This window comes from Thamnophis sirtalis, unplaced genomic scaffold (genome assembly GCF_051295495.1).
Source record: "Thamnophis sirtalis isolate CommonGarterSnake01/CBP01778 unplaced genomic scaffold, rThaSir2_p1.2 scaffold_1, whole genome shotgun sequence".
Taxonomy (NCBI): Eukaryota; Metazoa; Chordata; class Lepidosauria; order Squamata; family Natricidae; genus Thamnophis; species Thamnophis sirtalis.
The window spans coordinates 107,477,739-107,492,766 of record NW_028261381.1 but is presented as its reverse complement, the minus strand read 5'-3'; the positions used below and the strand labels follow the sequence as shown (position 1 = coordinate 107,492,766).

At 35.6% G+C, this 15,028-nt stretch overlaps 1 protein-coding gene across 14 annotated transcripts in view; it reads right to left on the bottom strand.

The window, feature by feature from the left end:
• Nucleotides 1-480: 480 nt before the first annotated feature.
• GPHN (gephyrin) overlaps nucleotides 481-15,028 on the bottom strand; it is a 234,873-nt gene continuing 220,325 nt past the window's right edge. For all 14 annotated transcript variants that reach the window (XM_087720983.1, XM_087721001.1, XM_087721009.1 and 11 more), the window contains 6 exons: nucleotides 12,282-12,369; nucleotides 11,111-11,184; nucleotides 6,077-6,141; nucleotides 5,618-5,721; nucleotides 4,323-4,419; nucleotides 481-1,485 (listed from right to left, as the gene is read on the bottom strand). In XM_087720983.1, coding sequence (XP_087577109.1) covers nucleotides 1,352-1,485; nucleotides 4,323-4,419; nucleotides 5,618-5,721; nucleotides 6,077-6,141; nucleotides 11,111-11,184; nucleotides 12,282-12,369 — 562 coding nt within the window. In that variant the 3' untranslated portion in view covers nucleotides 481-1,351. The remainder of the gene's footprint in view (nucleotides 1,486-4,322; nucleotides 4,420-5,617; nucleotides 5,722-6,076; nucleotides 6,142-11,110; nucleotides 11,185-12,281; nucleotides 12,370-15,028) is intronic.

Here is a 15,028-nt window from a genome sequence, read left to right as displayed (position 1 = left end):
CTCAAAATATTTTTTCACTATGCAGCATCCTAATCTTGCAGATTATCTCATTAGTTATTCATACTGAATTTATTTCCTTCACTTACTTAACACCTAGAAGTGTCACATTATGCAAATGACTATGGGCCAATTATACATACTTAACTGCAATAGTGTTCCTGAGGCATATAATTTTTAAAACATAGAAATATTCCATACAGTTGTTAAACATTTTCTTTCGCTTACGTCAGTTTCTTAGATGATTTAAATCCTATATTTTAAGTTAATCGGTATTGGTGATGTCCATAAATTATACTGTTAAAGTATCTTCCAAGGATTGCAGTTTTAAGATTACTCAAGAAAAATAACACAACCTTATTAAAACCTTTTAAATTCAAAATTTATGCATCAGCAATTTTTCCTCTCCAATATATTTGTGTTCATTTAATTTTTGAACCCTGTGTCCTTTCCCCAAGACTGAAAACAGGCTTAACACAATCACCTTTTAAATAATGATTCAGGATTTTTTTTATTCATTTAAATTTCAGTATCATTACAGAAAATGTTATGGTACAGAGTTGTTTAACATTAGTTTTTATTTCTTATTTAATTTCCACATGAATGCTGGTAACACTAATATCTGTACAAGATCAGTCTTTGATTTTTTTTTTTAAAGATTTTAATTCTGTACATTTTAAATGTATTGGTTAAAAAGGCTGTCAGCACTTAAGGAAGCAATTTTTGTTTGTTTGTTTGTTTAAACAAAAGGTATCCAGTTACTGCCCAATAGTACTGAGCTGGGTGGCTGCTGGGATGACAGGTATCCCTGAACGCGCAGCAAGGAGGAAAACCTTGGGGCTTGATCGGGTTCCCAGGGCAGCCACTCTGCTTTTGGCACTGTGCACATCAACACGAGATACGATAAAGAACAAGCAGAAGCTCTCGGTGAAGCAGTTATGAAGCATACTAATAAGGGAAAATCCAAGTGTTGTCTACACTAGTATAAATAAGCAGACAGCCTTGTTTTAAGAGCATAAGTAGTTGAATCTTAAAGATGAGAAAAAACACAAGTTCTGCAGGCACCTACCGCTGTCTACTAAAAGCTACTGCTATTGGAACTAGCATTGAACACACAAAGCAATTGCAAGAAATGAAAAAGTTGCTTTGATATAATCAGAATAAATTCTTTTAAGATTTGTTTTTGAAGTTTTTTTTTAAAGGTATTTATTTAAATCCATTTGAAATATAGTTCAAGGTGTTTATACTGATCAACTTTTATCCAATTCAGAAAAACTAGCTGTGCCGTTGCATATTACAGGATACAGTCAATGATATGTGGACATGCATCAAAACTTTTCTCCTGCTGGTAACATCATAGTCTTCCAATGACCATGACGTCAACCACCTCTCCCTTATGAAGTTCCACATACTGCTCTGTCTTTGGAGGTAGCATCAACAGTCCATTGGCACTGCGCATACTCATCAGACGACTGCTCATCTGATTCCCTATGGAAAGCCAAAAAAATCATTAGCTATAGAACAAGAAATGAATTGTCAGCCTTTCCCCCATAATTTTTACAGTACAATATTAATTTTCATTACCAAACAGCATTATAATATGGGGTGAACTATCCCAATATTTCTTTTATAAAAAGTAATCTTTTTAATCTTAATGGTTTTCCTTTTAAATTATCATCTGAGAATTGCATACTGGCCACGGATATGACAAACCCAGAAGTTAATAGGGCCAAACTACAAACCATCTTTTCAAAGAAGTCTTCTGCAATAAAGCAAACGGCTTAAAAAGTACCAATTGTGGTTAACACAGTCCTGTATTACTAAAACTCTACTGCTGCAGCATGGAGTTTATTAGGGATCAGATGCAGTATTCTTTCTCATTACAGCCGCCTAGATTTGATAGGAAACCAAAGCACAGTGCATAACATCAGAACTATTTCTCTCCTTTTAGGGATATGCAATTTTTTAAAAAAATTGTAAGCAGCCTACAGATGTTACTGGTAGCCACTGAGAAGCTTACATTATTTTATCTTGGTAACCCAAAGTGGATTAGGTTTCATGATTTAGTCTATTGAAAGCTAAACTGATACTTATCTCTTCAAAGGATTAATTATTAATTATTATATTACAGAATTTAAAACCAGATGGTGAATAATAATACTGAAAGTTGTTGTTATAATAAAATGACTGGAATGACATTTCTAAAATAATACTATCACAATAAACTTCATGGAACATAAATCAACATTTAGATATTTATCTGATTTATTTCTAGGGTGCACTGGTAGTAATCTGACTTTTGCATTGGGCAACATGTCCAATTTTTCAAGGCGCAGCTCTTCTCTTCGCAATACAGTAATATTACAGCAAAATCATCTCTTCATCACTTTTAATTAAAGACTTTTCAGCTAGGCTTTTTTCTTTGAGAGACACTTGGAAAAATAAGGAAGCAAAACATAATTAAACTATTTTTCTTTTACATGGGAATATAGGAAACTTGTTTATTGAATCAAACCATTGGTCTGTCTTGTCTAATGCTGTCAATGCTAATGCATTTTTCTAGAATATTATGAGGATTCTTTTCAATTAATGGCAGGTGATGCTGGGATTGAATCTGAGAACTTTTGCAGAATGTGTGTGTTCTAGCTGAACCACACATCCTTTAAGTACAAACTCATTTAAAAGTATTCAAGGGCTGATGCTTAAAGTGCAATTTTTTTAACATAAATGATCCATTACAGTAATTATATCACAATTTCATATGCTCCTAACAAGATTACTGAAACAGCTTTTCAGAGAAGAACCAGCAACAATCTTTTTGACTGCAAAACAGATTCCATAAATGTACAAAGAATAATTTATTATGTTTTATGGTGGAGGAGGCCCAATTAAAACTTTAAAAGGTTTACTGCAATGTTTGAGACTTTTAGTCCTTCTGAAGAATCTTCTAACATAAATATGAGTGGGGAAGGTTAATATTGACAGTGAATCTGGCAATGAGAATATGCACACATTACATTGTTCTTACTTGAAGTTGCATTCTATACATACAAACATACATACGTGTATATTTCTAGTGTATATAAATTAAAAACTTACTGTGTTTCCCTGAAAATAAGACAGGATCTTATTTTCTTTTGGTCCCCCAAAATAAATGCTTGGCCTTATTTTTGGGGAGGTCTTATTATTTTTGAGGTGCAGGAGGCGAGAGCGTGGTCACTTCATGGCTGCTGCTGTGTTGCAATATTTTCGGAGAGGGCTTATTTGAGCGCACAGGCTCAAAAGCCTGATTGGGCTTGTTATCTGGGGAGGTCTTATTTTCAGGGAAACAGGGTAGCATTTTTATTTCGGAGAGGGAATTTTGGGTGAGGGTGTTAAATAGGAAGTTATGACAGCTACGAAGTCACAACCACTTGAAACTATTTCTGTGAGATTCTTACTGTATGGTAAGGCTGTGCAAATCATTCAATGAGGTGCTTTGCTTGTGGAAAAAATGTTCCTCTGCATCTACTACCTAACCCTGTAAAGCAGCCAGGCTCAACTTTTGACTGCCTGTTGGATGGTTTCAAGTATTAGATACAGAAAGATGTTTTATTCAGAAGCTAAGGGTCTTGTTGAATTATTTGCAATACCTACTAATAGTGATTGGAAAAGGAAAATATGGGATATAATAATATAATTGAAGGGTTTGCACCACGCTGTACACAGCAAGTTAAGCTTGTTTTAGTTTTCAAAATGAACATTTTCTCCAAGTAAAGAATCCAGATGCAAAAGTAAAATACCTATTTCATTCCCTAGCCAGACATCTGGTTCATGAATTTTCGTATCAGGAAGCACCAATTTTGTTAATTACTTAGTACTTAAAGGAAATGATGTTCCCGACAGTCAAATAAATCTTTCAATTTTATATATGTAAATAAAATATGTTCTCCTCTCCCCCACCTAGATATTTTCTACATACAATGAAATATTTGATGTCAAGACTTCAAAAGGCAAATAGAAGACACTAGATCTAAGTTGCATCAAGTATACAGTATAATTATATATGCATATACTGGAGACTGAAACAATCAGAAGATGTTCATGCTTCTTGCTTATTTTATAACTGGGTGAGATTCATGAGCCTAATTTGAAGCACGAAAGGATAAAGGCTGGAGAGGGGAATTCCTTAATACTTACATGTTTTTGTTTATAGTTTTAAATATTACATGCTATTCAAAATTAGAGAAAATACCAATCATTTGTGTTTCGTTACATTTCATGTTTCAAACTTGTGAACTCAACAAAAACTGCCAAAGGCAGAAAAAGGTAGTGTAAGTACTAACCTGTACTTTGTGCCCAAGGCAGTGGTTCTTGGTGATGCCAAGTCAGTATGCACCGATGGTATTCTGGACGAGGGTCCAATTTTACATCACATGATAACTGTAGAAAACACACAAATTGAATATAATGACATTAAGAAATTGAAAATGCCCCTCTCCAAGGGCACATATTTAGCTCACAGATGCAAATAACGTGTATGAAATAAAGAGGTTAATTTGATTGGACTAGACCAAATACATGTATGTTGGTTTTGCCCCAAACTTCACTCTTAGTATCTCTATGAATTTATCCTATCATATGTCCTTGGCTCTTTCCCCAAACAATATTGTTGCCAAAGCAACTTTTGACATTCTAAACCAAGGAAAGTTCGAGATAAAAAGGCAATGGAGTAGATACATTTCCATTAAAAAAGGTATTAAATATTTACCTATTATCAGTAAAAAAGCTATGCAATCTGAAATAGTACATTAAACTGATAACTGTAAAATACAGAAAAAAGGAATGTAGGAAAATTATAAGGCACTGGAACAAATGAATGGTTTTTCTGTCTCATAAAAAAATCTGTATTTTTTTGGTGAAATTTGGATTTGTAGGAGCTGTATAAATCTTTATAAACTAAGTTCAAATTGCAATGCTATTATCACTTTGCAAACTAAGTATTTTTATACTACAGATTCCTGTAAGGAAAGTTAGATAGGCCATAGGTTTTAAAAGGGTTGTTGGGGAAGAAACAGCTGTCCATTACTGACATTCCTTGGGCAAGAAACTGTTCAGGGATGAGCTGTTATTTGCTTTTTATCAGCTATTCCAGGCCCACAGGAACTTTAATCTTCCTCTAGGGCTAAAGAGAGAAGATTAGGACAGGCAGGAAGGGTCTCTTACTTTATGTCTATGTAAAATTCACTAATGCCTCATGTGGACTTGAAAATGGTGTCTAATAATGATTTGGAGGTGTAGAAATTAGCTGCATGACCAAGACTTTTAACTGAGCATCTTTCCTTAGAAGCAATTTTTTAAATCATATCCTTATTTTACTGACAAAATAGGAGCATCCATATTCTATTAAAAATAATACAAAAATCAATGGTAAAATCAATAGTTTACTGATCAAATACTGTCCACTCTCAATAGTTATGATTCATCTTAAATGCATTTCTGTAGTGCTTTCTCTTTTTACAATACCTCACCTGAATTCTTTGAACTCTAGGCTATTTTAAGGTTATTTCTTCAGCTCTGAGATACTAGTGCAACTAAGCAGAGCACCTCACAAACTCACCTTTTATTTGAAAACTCTTACCCTGGCTTTTATAATAGTTGGACGAGGATCCAGAATTCCTTGCATCTTCCTCAGTGCTGGGACAACAAAAAGATTGCAGGTAACAACTGCTGACACAGGGTTCCCTAAAGATTAAGAAACAGTTGTTCGATAAGTTACTTGAGAATTGTTTCAAGAATAAGAACATTTGTTACTTTTGAAATAAATTGTGCTTCATAAGCAAGAGTCTTTTCAAACCTTTTTAAAGGAATATTTGATGAACTGAAGAGCAAGAATGATTAATAGCATAGTCGATTAAAAAACACTTTTGATTCAGAAAAATAAGACCATTGTGATTGTTACATATGGAAGATATAATGATAGACAGCATGACTAAGATATTTGCAGTAAGGAACATGACAATTTGCACAACATTTGGTTTAAAATTTATTTGGTATGTATGAACATAAATGAAGAGATTTATAATTTAATATACCTTACCTGGGAGCGCGAAGATGATTTTTCTTACCCCATCAATATCCAAGGTTGCAAAGGTTGTAGGTAACCTAGGAAGTGATGCCAATTGTTAAAATTATGAACTAAAGCCTTAATTATAAAATTTGTCAATAACTTTAAATATTTTTATTGCCTCATTTCTGCTATCTTCAACATTCTTGGAAAATGCAATGATTCTCTTAAAATACTACACAGGAAATAAATGTAAATTAATAGTATTTCACAATTGGGCCGGGGTCTTGAGGCCGTCATGGACTGGATGAGGATTAACAAGCTTGTGCTCAACCCAGAAAAGACCGAGTGGCTGTTGTGTTTCCCTCCCAAAGATTTGGCCAACATTCCAACACTCAGGCTGGGTGGTCAAATTTTACACCCCTCAGAGAGGGTTCGCAATCTGGGAGTCCTCCTGGATCCACAGCTGTCATTCGACCACCATTTAGCGGCTGTGACCAGGGGGGCATTCGCCCAGGTACGCCTGGTGCGCCAGTTGCGACCCTACCTGAACCGGGAGGCACTCACAACAGTCACTCGGGCCCTTGTGATCTCTAGGCTGGAATACTGCAATGTGCTCTACATGGGGCTGCCCTTGAGGAGCATCCGGCGACTTCAGTTAGTGCAGAACGCGGCCGCGCGAGTGATCGCGGGTGCACCCCGATTCACCCGCATAACACCTATCCTCCGCGAGCTGCGCTGGCTACCTGTCGATCTCCGGATGCGCTTCAAGGTGCTATTACTCACCCATAAAGCCCTACATGGCAGTGGATCTGGATACTTGAGAGACCGCCTTCTGCCGATTACCTCCCTACGACCTATAAGATCTCATAGACTGGGCCTCCTCCGCATTCCATCGGCCAGCCAGTGTCGGCTGGCAACTACAAGGAGGAGGGCCTTCTCAGCAGTAGCCCCGACCCTTTGGAACGAGCTCCCCGTGGAGATTCGTACCCTCTCCACCGTCCAAGCCTTCCGCATAGCCTTGAAGAACTGGCTCGCCCGTCAGGCCTGGGGATAAGGACCGTTACCCCGCCCGAATACTGAATGTATGGTGTTGATTTTATTATATGTTGTCGTCTTAATGTTGTATTCCCCCTCCCTTGGTTTTCTGTGAGCCGCCCTGAGTCCCCTCAGGGAAAAGGGCGGCCTACAAATGTTAATAAAACCATAAAACCATAAACCAATTCCATCGTCTTTCCCATTAGAAAGCCAGAGTTCAGCTAATAAAACCCACCAAATTAGCAATATCTTGTTAATTGCATGACTGATTTTTTCAACATGAATTCATCTTTGTTATTGTACATCGAGTCAACTATTTTCATTTGTAACCCAATTATTTACCAGATGATCAAAGTGTATTAATAATAATGTTCCAAATAGCTTGTTTGCTACATCCTCCAACTTCACTTTCCAATGCTTAAGAATTATCTTCCATTGTTCAATGAGATGCAATTAACATTCCAAAGATGAAGCACTTTCAAAGTATTTTACCTTTTTAAAAATAAAAATAAAGTGTAGCTGTATAATTTGGAAATAAATCAATGAGATGAACTCACAAAAACAATTTACTGCAAAGGGATTTAGTTTTCAGTGGTTTTCATATGCACAATTAAAAGATTTATTATAGATAAAAAGTAATTGGAACTGAAAAACAAAAGGAATTTGAAAATGAATTCTGTACACACGAACATGTGATTGTTAAAATGTATAAACTTTTGCTGAGGTTTGAAGCAAAATAACAAATTAAAGAATGTATGATAAAATGGGCTAAGAATTCTGGTTTGGACTAATGGGAGAGAAGGTGATGGAAAGAACTGAAATCCAAATGGTGTTACAATTTAAGAGAGAATTTTTACAAAATGAGATGGGATATGACATCAGAAAAATAACTAAGATGTATAAAGGTACTTCTTATCAATGCTGCAACTGTGGAAAACATAAAACATGCATGGTGGCCTCGTGAAAAAGCAAAAAGGTTGTGGCCCAGCAGGAGCCGTTGGAGCTGCCACCAGACTTCGACAGTGAGGGGCCCTATGAGTCGGCCTTGGAGGATGTGGAGGACCCTGGACAGGGTTCCGACTCAGAGCAGGGCGCAGAGAGACTGGTTGGCCACCAGGTGGCGCCTGAGCCTTGGACCAGTGGGGAGGAGACAAGGGAGAGTGATCCAGAAGCCAGCAGTGAGTTGTTCCTGGATGCACGCCATCGAAGAGCTACTCAGCGTCAGGAACGATTACGCAATTACCGTAATTGCGCTCAGCTGGTGGTCATTAGGCTCCTCTCCAGACTATAAAAAAGATTGCTTGTGACACCCCTCTTGCAGAAGTCAACGCATTGACTAAAGAGAACGTAACGTAACTAACTTGGCAGGCTGGATTGCTGCCAAGGTTTGTCTGAATTGCTGCCAAGGTCCTTATCTCTTTGTTTGCTTGGCTTTCAGCAACCGAGATTTTGGCTTCTTCCTATTAAAAGTACATTCTAGTTAAGCTTGCCTCGGTTTTCGTTACTGGATGGAGGAGGGGGTCAGAACAGGATACTAATACATATAATGATACAAAGAATTCTAAAGATTAACCATTCAGATAAAATAAGAAATGTTAGTACTAGGACTTATAATAACTAATTAGAAAAGATCTATGGAGGATTGGCTTTGCATATGGTAATTGTAATAAAAATACTACATGCACAAAGATGGAAAAATACTGAAACACCCACAACTGAGGAATGGATTGTAAATAGGATAGAATGGCAAAATTGACCTGTTTGATCTGGGGTAAGATAGCAAGTACTTTAATTAAAGACTGGAAAATTTGTTATGGATGTTTTGGTGTAAATGAAAAGAAATGAACTGGTGATTTATGGATCTGCTGATTAAAAAGAGTTGATTATGGGAAGAAAAGAATAATGCTGAAATTTTAATGAAGAAGATAATAATTTAATGAAGAAGATAACCAGAAGATCAAAAACCATTTCTTTATCTATTTTGTATTTCTTTTTACACTTATCTTATTTTTTCACTTCACTAAAATTATTTTTTAAAAAGGAATTAAGTTAATGAGAGCATCTTGCCCTCTGTACATGATTAAGATAACAGCCTGACTTCCTAAGTTGTAATCATGTGGTTAATGGAAAAGTGAAACCAAGATCTTCCTGCCCACTTTAAGGAAACAAGACCACCATACCAGCTATCTTTTGAGAGACCAGAGACATGTGGATTCTTAAATCAAACATTAATATGAACTCTGAATAATGGCAGTATGTTTTGGATTAGTATGTTTAGCATTTGGATATTTAATATATGAGAATGCTATACGAAAAAATGCTACCTGTTGAAATTAATTACAATAGTGTATAATTTCAACAGGTAGCAATATGGCTCTGCTTACTTTATGTATTTATTTATTCAATTTCTATAGCCACCCATCTCAATCAATGACTATTTTAGTGACATCCATTCATTTTCTCCTCTATATTATTAAAGTTTGTTTTATTTAGTGGTTTCCAGTCATCACTAAAAAATTTTTTATCACTGAATGTGTATTAGCACTAGTAAATGAAGTTATAAAAATATTTGAGGCATCCCTGAAATGTCAATTTATATGAATTAGTACATCATAATACTCGATAAGCCTGAATGTGTAAGAAAAATAGGGGAAGAGGGAGAAGCTGGAGGTAATGTTGCAAGAGGAGGAGAAGAAAATATCTTTTCCCACAACTAAACAGGTTATTATATTTAAAACAAATATGTGCAATGCAAAGCATACTTTGAAAAGAAAAGAAAATGACATCTACACCACTGTGTAGCTCTAAAATGCTCCATTTTTGGGCTGAAGCCACAAGTATTTGCTCTAATTTAAGAACACAAAATCCTTATATTTAGGTAAGATCATCATTCCTCCCAAGGGTGTGTAGTCCAGACATCAGACATTTTCATATCATCAATCATCTGAATGTTTTAATGAAGGGAAAGAGTGGGGGAGTCCAGTCCTTCCTGCTTCTTGTTTTGTTAAATAAATCTGATTCCAGATTGAAGTTTGTTTCTCCCATGATAAATTTTGAGCTTCCTTTGCCCCTTTCAGTTTTTCCTATTGCTGTCATCTGACATAGGCCAGAGCCACCTTGATAAACTTGGTATTTACAATATTTACTTAAAAGGAAGACAACTCTGAATTTAAAATGAGAAAGAAAAATATACCCCAAAACATTACAAACATAAGCACACATCCCAATTCTCCCACTTTGTCAACCTCTGATTACCAACATCAGTTGAAACCAGTTATGGAGGTTTGAGGTTATCCTTTTTCATATATGTAAAGTGTGTGGTGTGGCGTGGTTTGTGTGTGTGTATTTACCTTAACTGAATCATTGCTCATTAAAATGAATTGCCCATAAAAGTATCCTGTTTACAAAGCTGACTGATCCCTGTCTCCGTATACCAATCATTTTCTCAATTAAACAATTCCCAATTGTCAGTCGCAAGAAAACAAATAAATGCATCTCTTCCCACTGCTTTCTTTTGGCGTGAACAGCAAAAAAGAAGCAAAACATGCTACACATAGAAACAGAAATGAATGGGAAAAAAAAGAGGGGGCACAAAATTAAATGAAGATGAACTGCACTGACCACACAAGGAAAGACTGAGAAAGCCTTGTTGAGGTATTAAAAATGCTGAGCAGGCAAAGCCCTCTCAAACGATCTAAGTTAACATTCAAAAGCATCCATGCTTTTTAACGAGATCCTATCTGACTAGTACTCCTTCTTCATTCTTTTGTTTTCAACAGGTTCTTCTATCTTAACAGGAGTAAAATGTTCTTCTTCTGCACCATTTACAGTGAATTGTATGAAGATATCTTACTAATAATTAGCATGATTATTTAGCAGCACTTGTAGTGGAATAATTTTGGAGAATAAAGTGGCAATGTAATATTTCTTATTAGAACATGGTTTCTTGGGTTATTAGGCAAAGCATTAAGCTCTCAATATTGTCCAGATTATATGCAAGATTAATGCTACATAAGAAATATTACTTACCCTGGTTTCATAAAAACCCTGCCAAAATGAATCTGGGCATGAAGATCAATATCCAGCACCTGTTTAAGATAGTCCTATTTGGAAAAAAAAGAACCAAAAAGGGATTGTAGGATATTAATTAAGATATTTGTAAGATGAACCATCATCCAGTCCTAGAAGCTAAGGAGGCATAGATCAAAGACATAGATAATATATTTGTTTCAAGAATAGGCAACCAGAATTTACAGGCTAAGATAATGCACTTGTAAATTCAAATTTCAAACCATCTATGCAAAAAACCACATCAAACATCCAATAAATGCTCTTTTCCCTACAGTTTGGGAGAGGGCAAAGTATCAGAAAGTTTTTTTTAATTAAAAAAAACCCAACCTCACCAACTTCCCAATTTTGGTTCTCATTCCACTCAAGACTTCTTTGAACCCTACCAACAGATTATTCAAATCCTTGCAAATCTTGGCAAAAAGAGATTGCACACCCCAGTTTATTGAATTTGTATATAATTTCCTCCTCAAATGGTGTTAAATGATGTCAATATAAATGTCTCCATATAACAACGTAATAAAACTGTTAACAACATAAAAGGGCAGCACAAAAGTGTAATTTTGCATAGACGGTAGAATGCTATTGTTCCTTTATTAAGAGGAGTATCAACTGCTCAGATGTTTCAGAACTGATTAGTATATCTCAATCTTTTTTTATTTTTGAAGTTTATCCAACATACTATTCCTCTAACAACAAATGGCAGGGAACATCATGATCCAGAGCATTTAGACTTTGCACAGATGTTGATAGTGTTTGAAGCAGGAAAGACTGCTTTGAATTTGGCATTATCAGCACTCTGTACCTGCCAGATGCTCCTTAAAGAAGCCACATCTTTCCCAGAGCTTGTATATATTTCTATGGGCTCAGAAAAGTTTACATTTGAGATAAGGAGATGGCAATAAGCTGTCCTGTAAGGAGAATCAACAACAAGACAAAGGGTACTCATGCTGACTCTGAATACTGGCAGTGCTACAAGATTGCTGTCTTTTTGATGGCCTTAATATCAGGTCCTTAAGTTCAGTACCCGAAGATTTCCCTCTATTACTTATTTCTAAAAGAGTTTTCATCCCACTACTTTATTTTAAACTTAAACCATTTGCTTTGATCCAATACCATCTACCACACATACCTTTTCTCCCATTGACACCCCGCCTGATGTGATGATAACATCAGCACGGCTGATTCCTTCATTCAAGGCGTTAAGTAAATCATCTGGGCTGTATGATGACAATATGAAAATAGATTAATGGTAACATATGTGTAGATTTTTATGTACTTCAAAGGAAGAAGTACAAAAAGTTACAACTTTTATTTTCATCAGCAGGAAGAATATAAATTACAAGAGGAGGACAACCGAGAAACATAATAGGAGGCACAGAATTTTGTATGTTTACTGGGAATATTAATTGAATGCAGAAGAGATTTCTCTGGCCTGCAATAAGCTATTTCAGGCTGACTCCCAAGAGAGAAATATAGCTACTTCAAGGTTACTATACCACTATAAATTAAATTGATGGGATATAGCAGAAAGTTAAGCAGCATTCAGAAAAGGAGGAAAAGAAGAAATATTTTTTTTTAAAAAAAACAGTCTCCAAAAATCTCAGAATTCATACAGAGGCCATGAAATGAGATATATCCATGGTATTTGTGGCTTCTCATTCCTACTCCAGAGCTGTTACAAGACACAAGTATTCTGCTCAGACTGAATTATTCATGAAGTTCTTCTTATTTATGGCTGCAGATTGGTCTTATCAGCACTTGACAAGATCCAATCCACAGCAAAGAGTCTGCTGCTGATCTACTAAGTCTCATAGTCCTATTTCTTCTCACTTGTTCCTCTTACATTATTAATCTTAAACTTAATATATAAATTTAATTCACTGTAATAGGCGAACTATACCTTAAGAGCTGTTTTGGTTATAATACATACTACTGCAGCTAATTAACAATAGGCCCTGCATTATGGAGGGGCCCCTTTAGGCAGACCATTTTGTATTTTCAGCCTTATGCACCACATAACTGCCCTTTTCATACCGTAACTGCCGCACATAGTCTTTTCATTATGAGGTGGATGACAAATTAATTAATTAAATTAAGAATTAAAAATAAATACATTGGTTAGAACAGTTTTATTCTTGCCATGTTAACCGTGTAAAAGCAACAAAGAAAATGAAAAATAAATCTGTTAACCCTGATAAAAAATATGCTGAGATCCCACAATTTAACATTTTAATTCTTATCATAGCACTACTGGGACTACTGGATTAAAATGGAATTTGCTTTGGCTGTTCTGATAATGAAACACATTTCCTTGAGAATAAGCACAATTTGATACAAAGAAAGTAACATTTTCTTTTAATGTTATGGACATGAAATAAATGAGCCCATTTAATCATTTAGATTAAATCCATGTAAACGTTTTAAAAATAAAAATCCTGTGATAACTGTCTCCTTCCATTAAAAGTATTCAGGAACTAATGCTGACCTTATTTGCTACTGCCCCATCATAAGCAGTCCTCTGGGTGGTCATTTGTCCTTCCTCCTGAATTACTGAGACCTGGATGCCAAGATCCAGATCAATAGTCTCCAATGATCTTTTCTTCATTCCATACATAATGTCAGGCTTCTTCTATCAGCCAGGACTGAAACTAGTTTATTACAAGAAACAACTGTCTCAGAGATCTGATAAATAAGATTTATTATGAAGACCATAGTAATAGCTCAGCCATTGCTCTCAGGCATTGCTCTGCTTCTACTTCTCTAAGATTCCTTTTTAGGCTGGAAGAAGCTTCACTACTATCTCAGTATAACTCCAGTATTTATTGGTTTTTATTTTGCTTTTGCTTTTCTTCAGGTTGTTCTCAGCTGTTTCTGCTTCTCTTTATTTGGTCCCCTGACGTCTCAGCTATTGCTCTTTGCTGTCGTCTTCTCAGACTTGTGTTTTCTTCCTTCCTGATAAAATTATAGTCTCCAGCCACCTACCTCAATTTCTGCAATAACTCCCAAACATGCCTACTTTATAGGGATAAGATTTTGATAATTCTGGTGATAATAACATGGAGAAGTAAGTATTCTGTCATATAAGTTAGTACCTGACAACTAGAGAATCTTCTGATTAGATTTTTTTAAATGTGAAGGAAGGGGAAAAAGAGACTTTATTTCAAGCATCTTCCTGGAAAGTCCTATTCAAAGACTGGGGCATTCCAGAATGCAGCGCACATGTGGCAATCTGAGTTACAAGGGAAAGGACTGCATACTGAAGCTTTCTCAAAAAATCACATATAATGCTAGCTTTTTCTTTCTGTCATCACTGCCTCATCACATTTACTTCTGAATAAGACAAATCAGTAGATAGTTGTGAATTTAAATGGGATAGTTGTGAATCTAAATGGAAAAATCAGTAGATAGTTGTGAATCTAAATTGTCTGCTAGTACAAACTTTAACCTTATCGATATTGTTGCAAATGTTGCATGGTGTTCAGCTTACATACTTTTTATCATCCTTTACCCAGAATAAAACTATACTGATGAAGAGGGAAAGTAGGCAGCCAACTCAAAAGGTCACCTCAGAAATGTACTGAATTTCCAAACAGCAACATTAGTGATTGCTCCGCATAGCACAAAGCAAATAAAACAGATTGCTAATACAGATCGACATGTAATCCTTCGGTGGCTCAATTCTTCATTTAGTTAAAATAGTGCTAGAAAGAATTATTTTATATGAAATATTATTTCTTATATTATGTACTGTTCATAGAACATATTTCCAAGACCAAACTGTGATACCTCTAGACAGACTATATCTGAATCAACAGTGATGTCATCACACCTAATCAAAGAGACATCATGTTTATTTAATTACTCTATTGTTCCTTC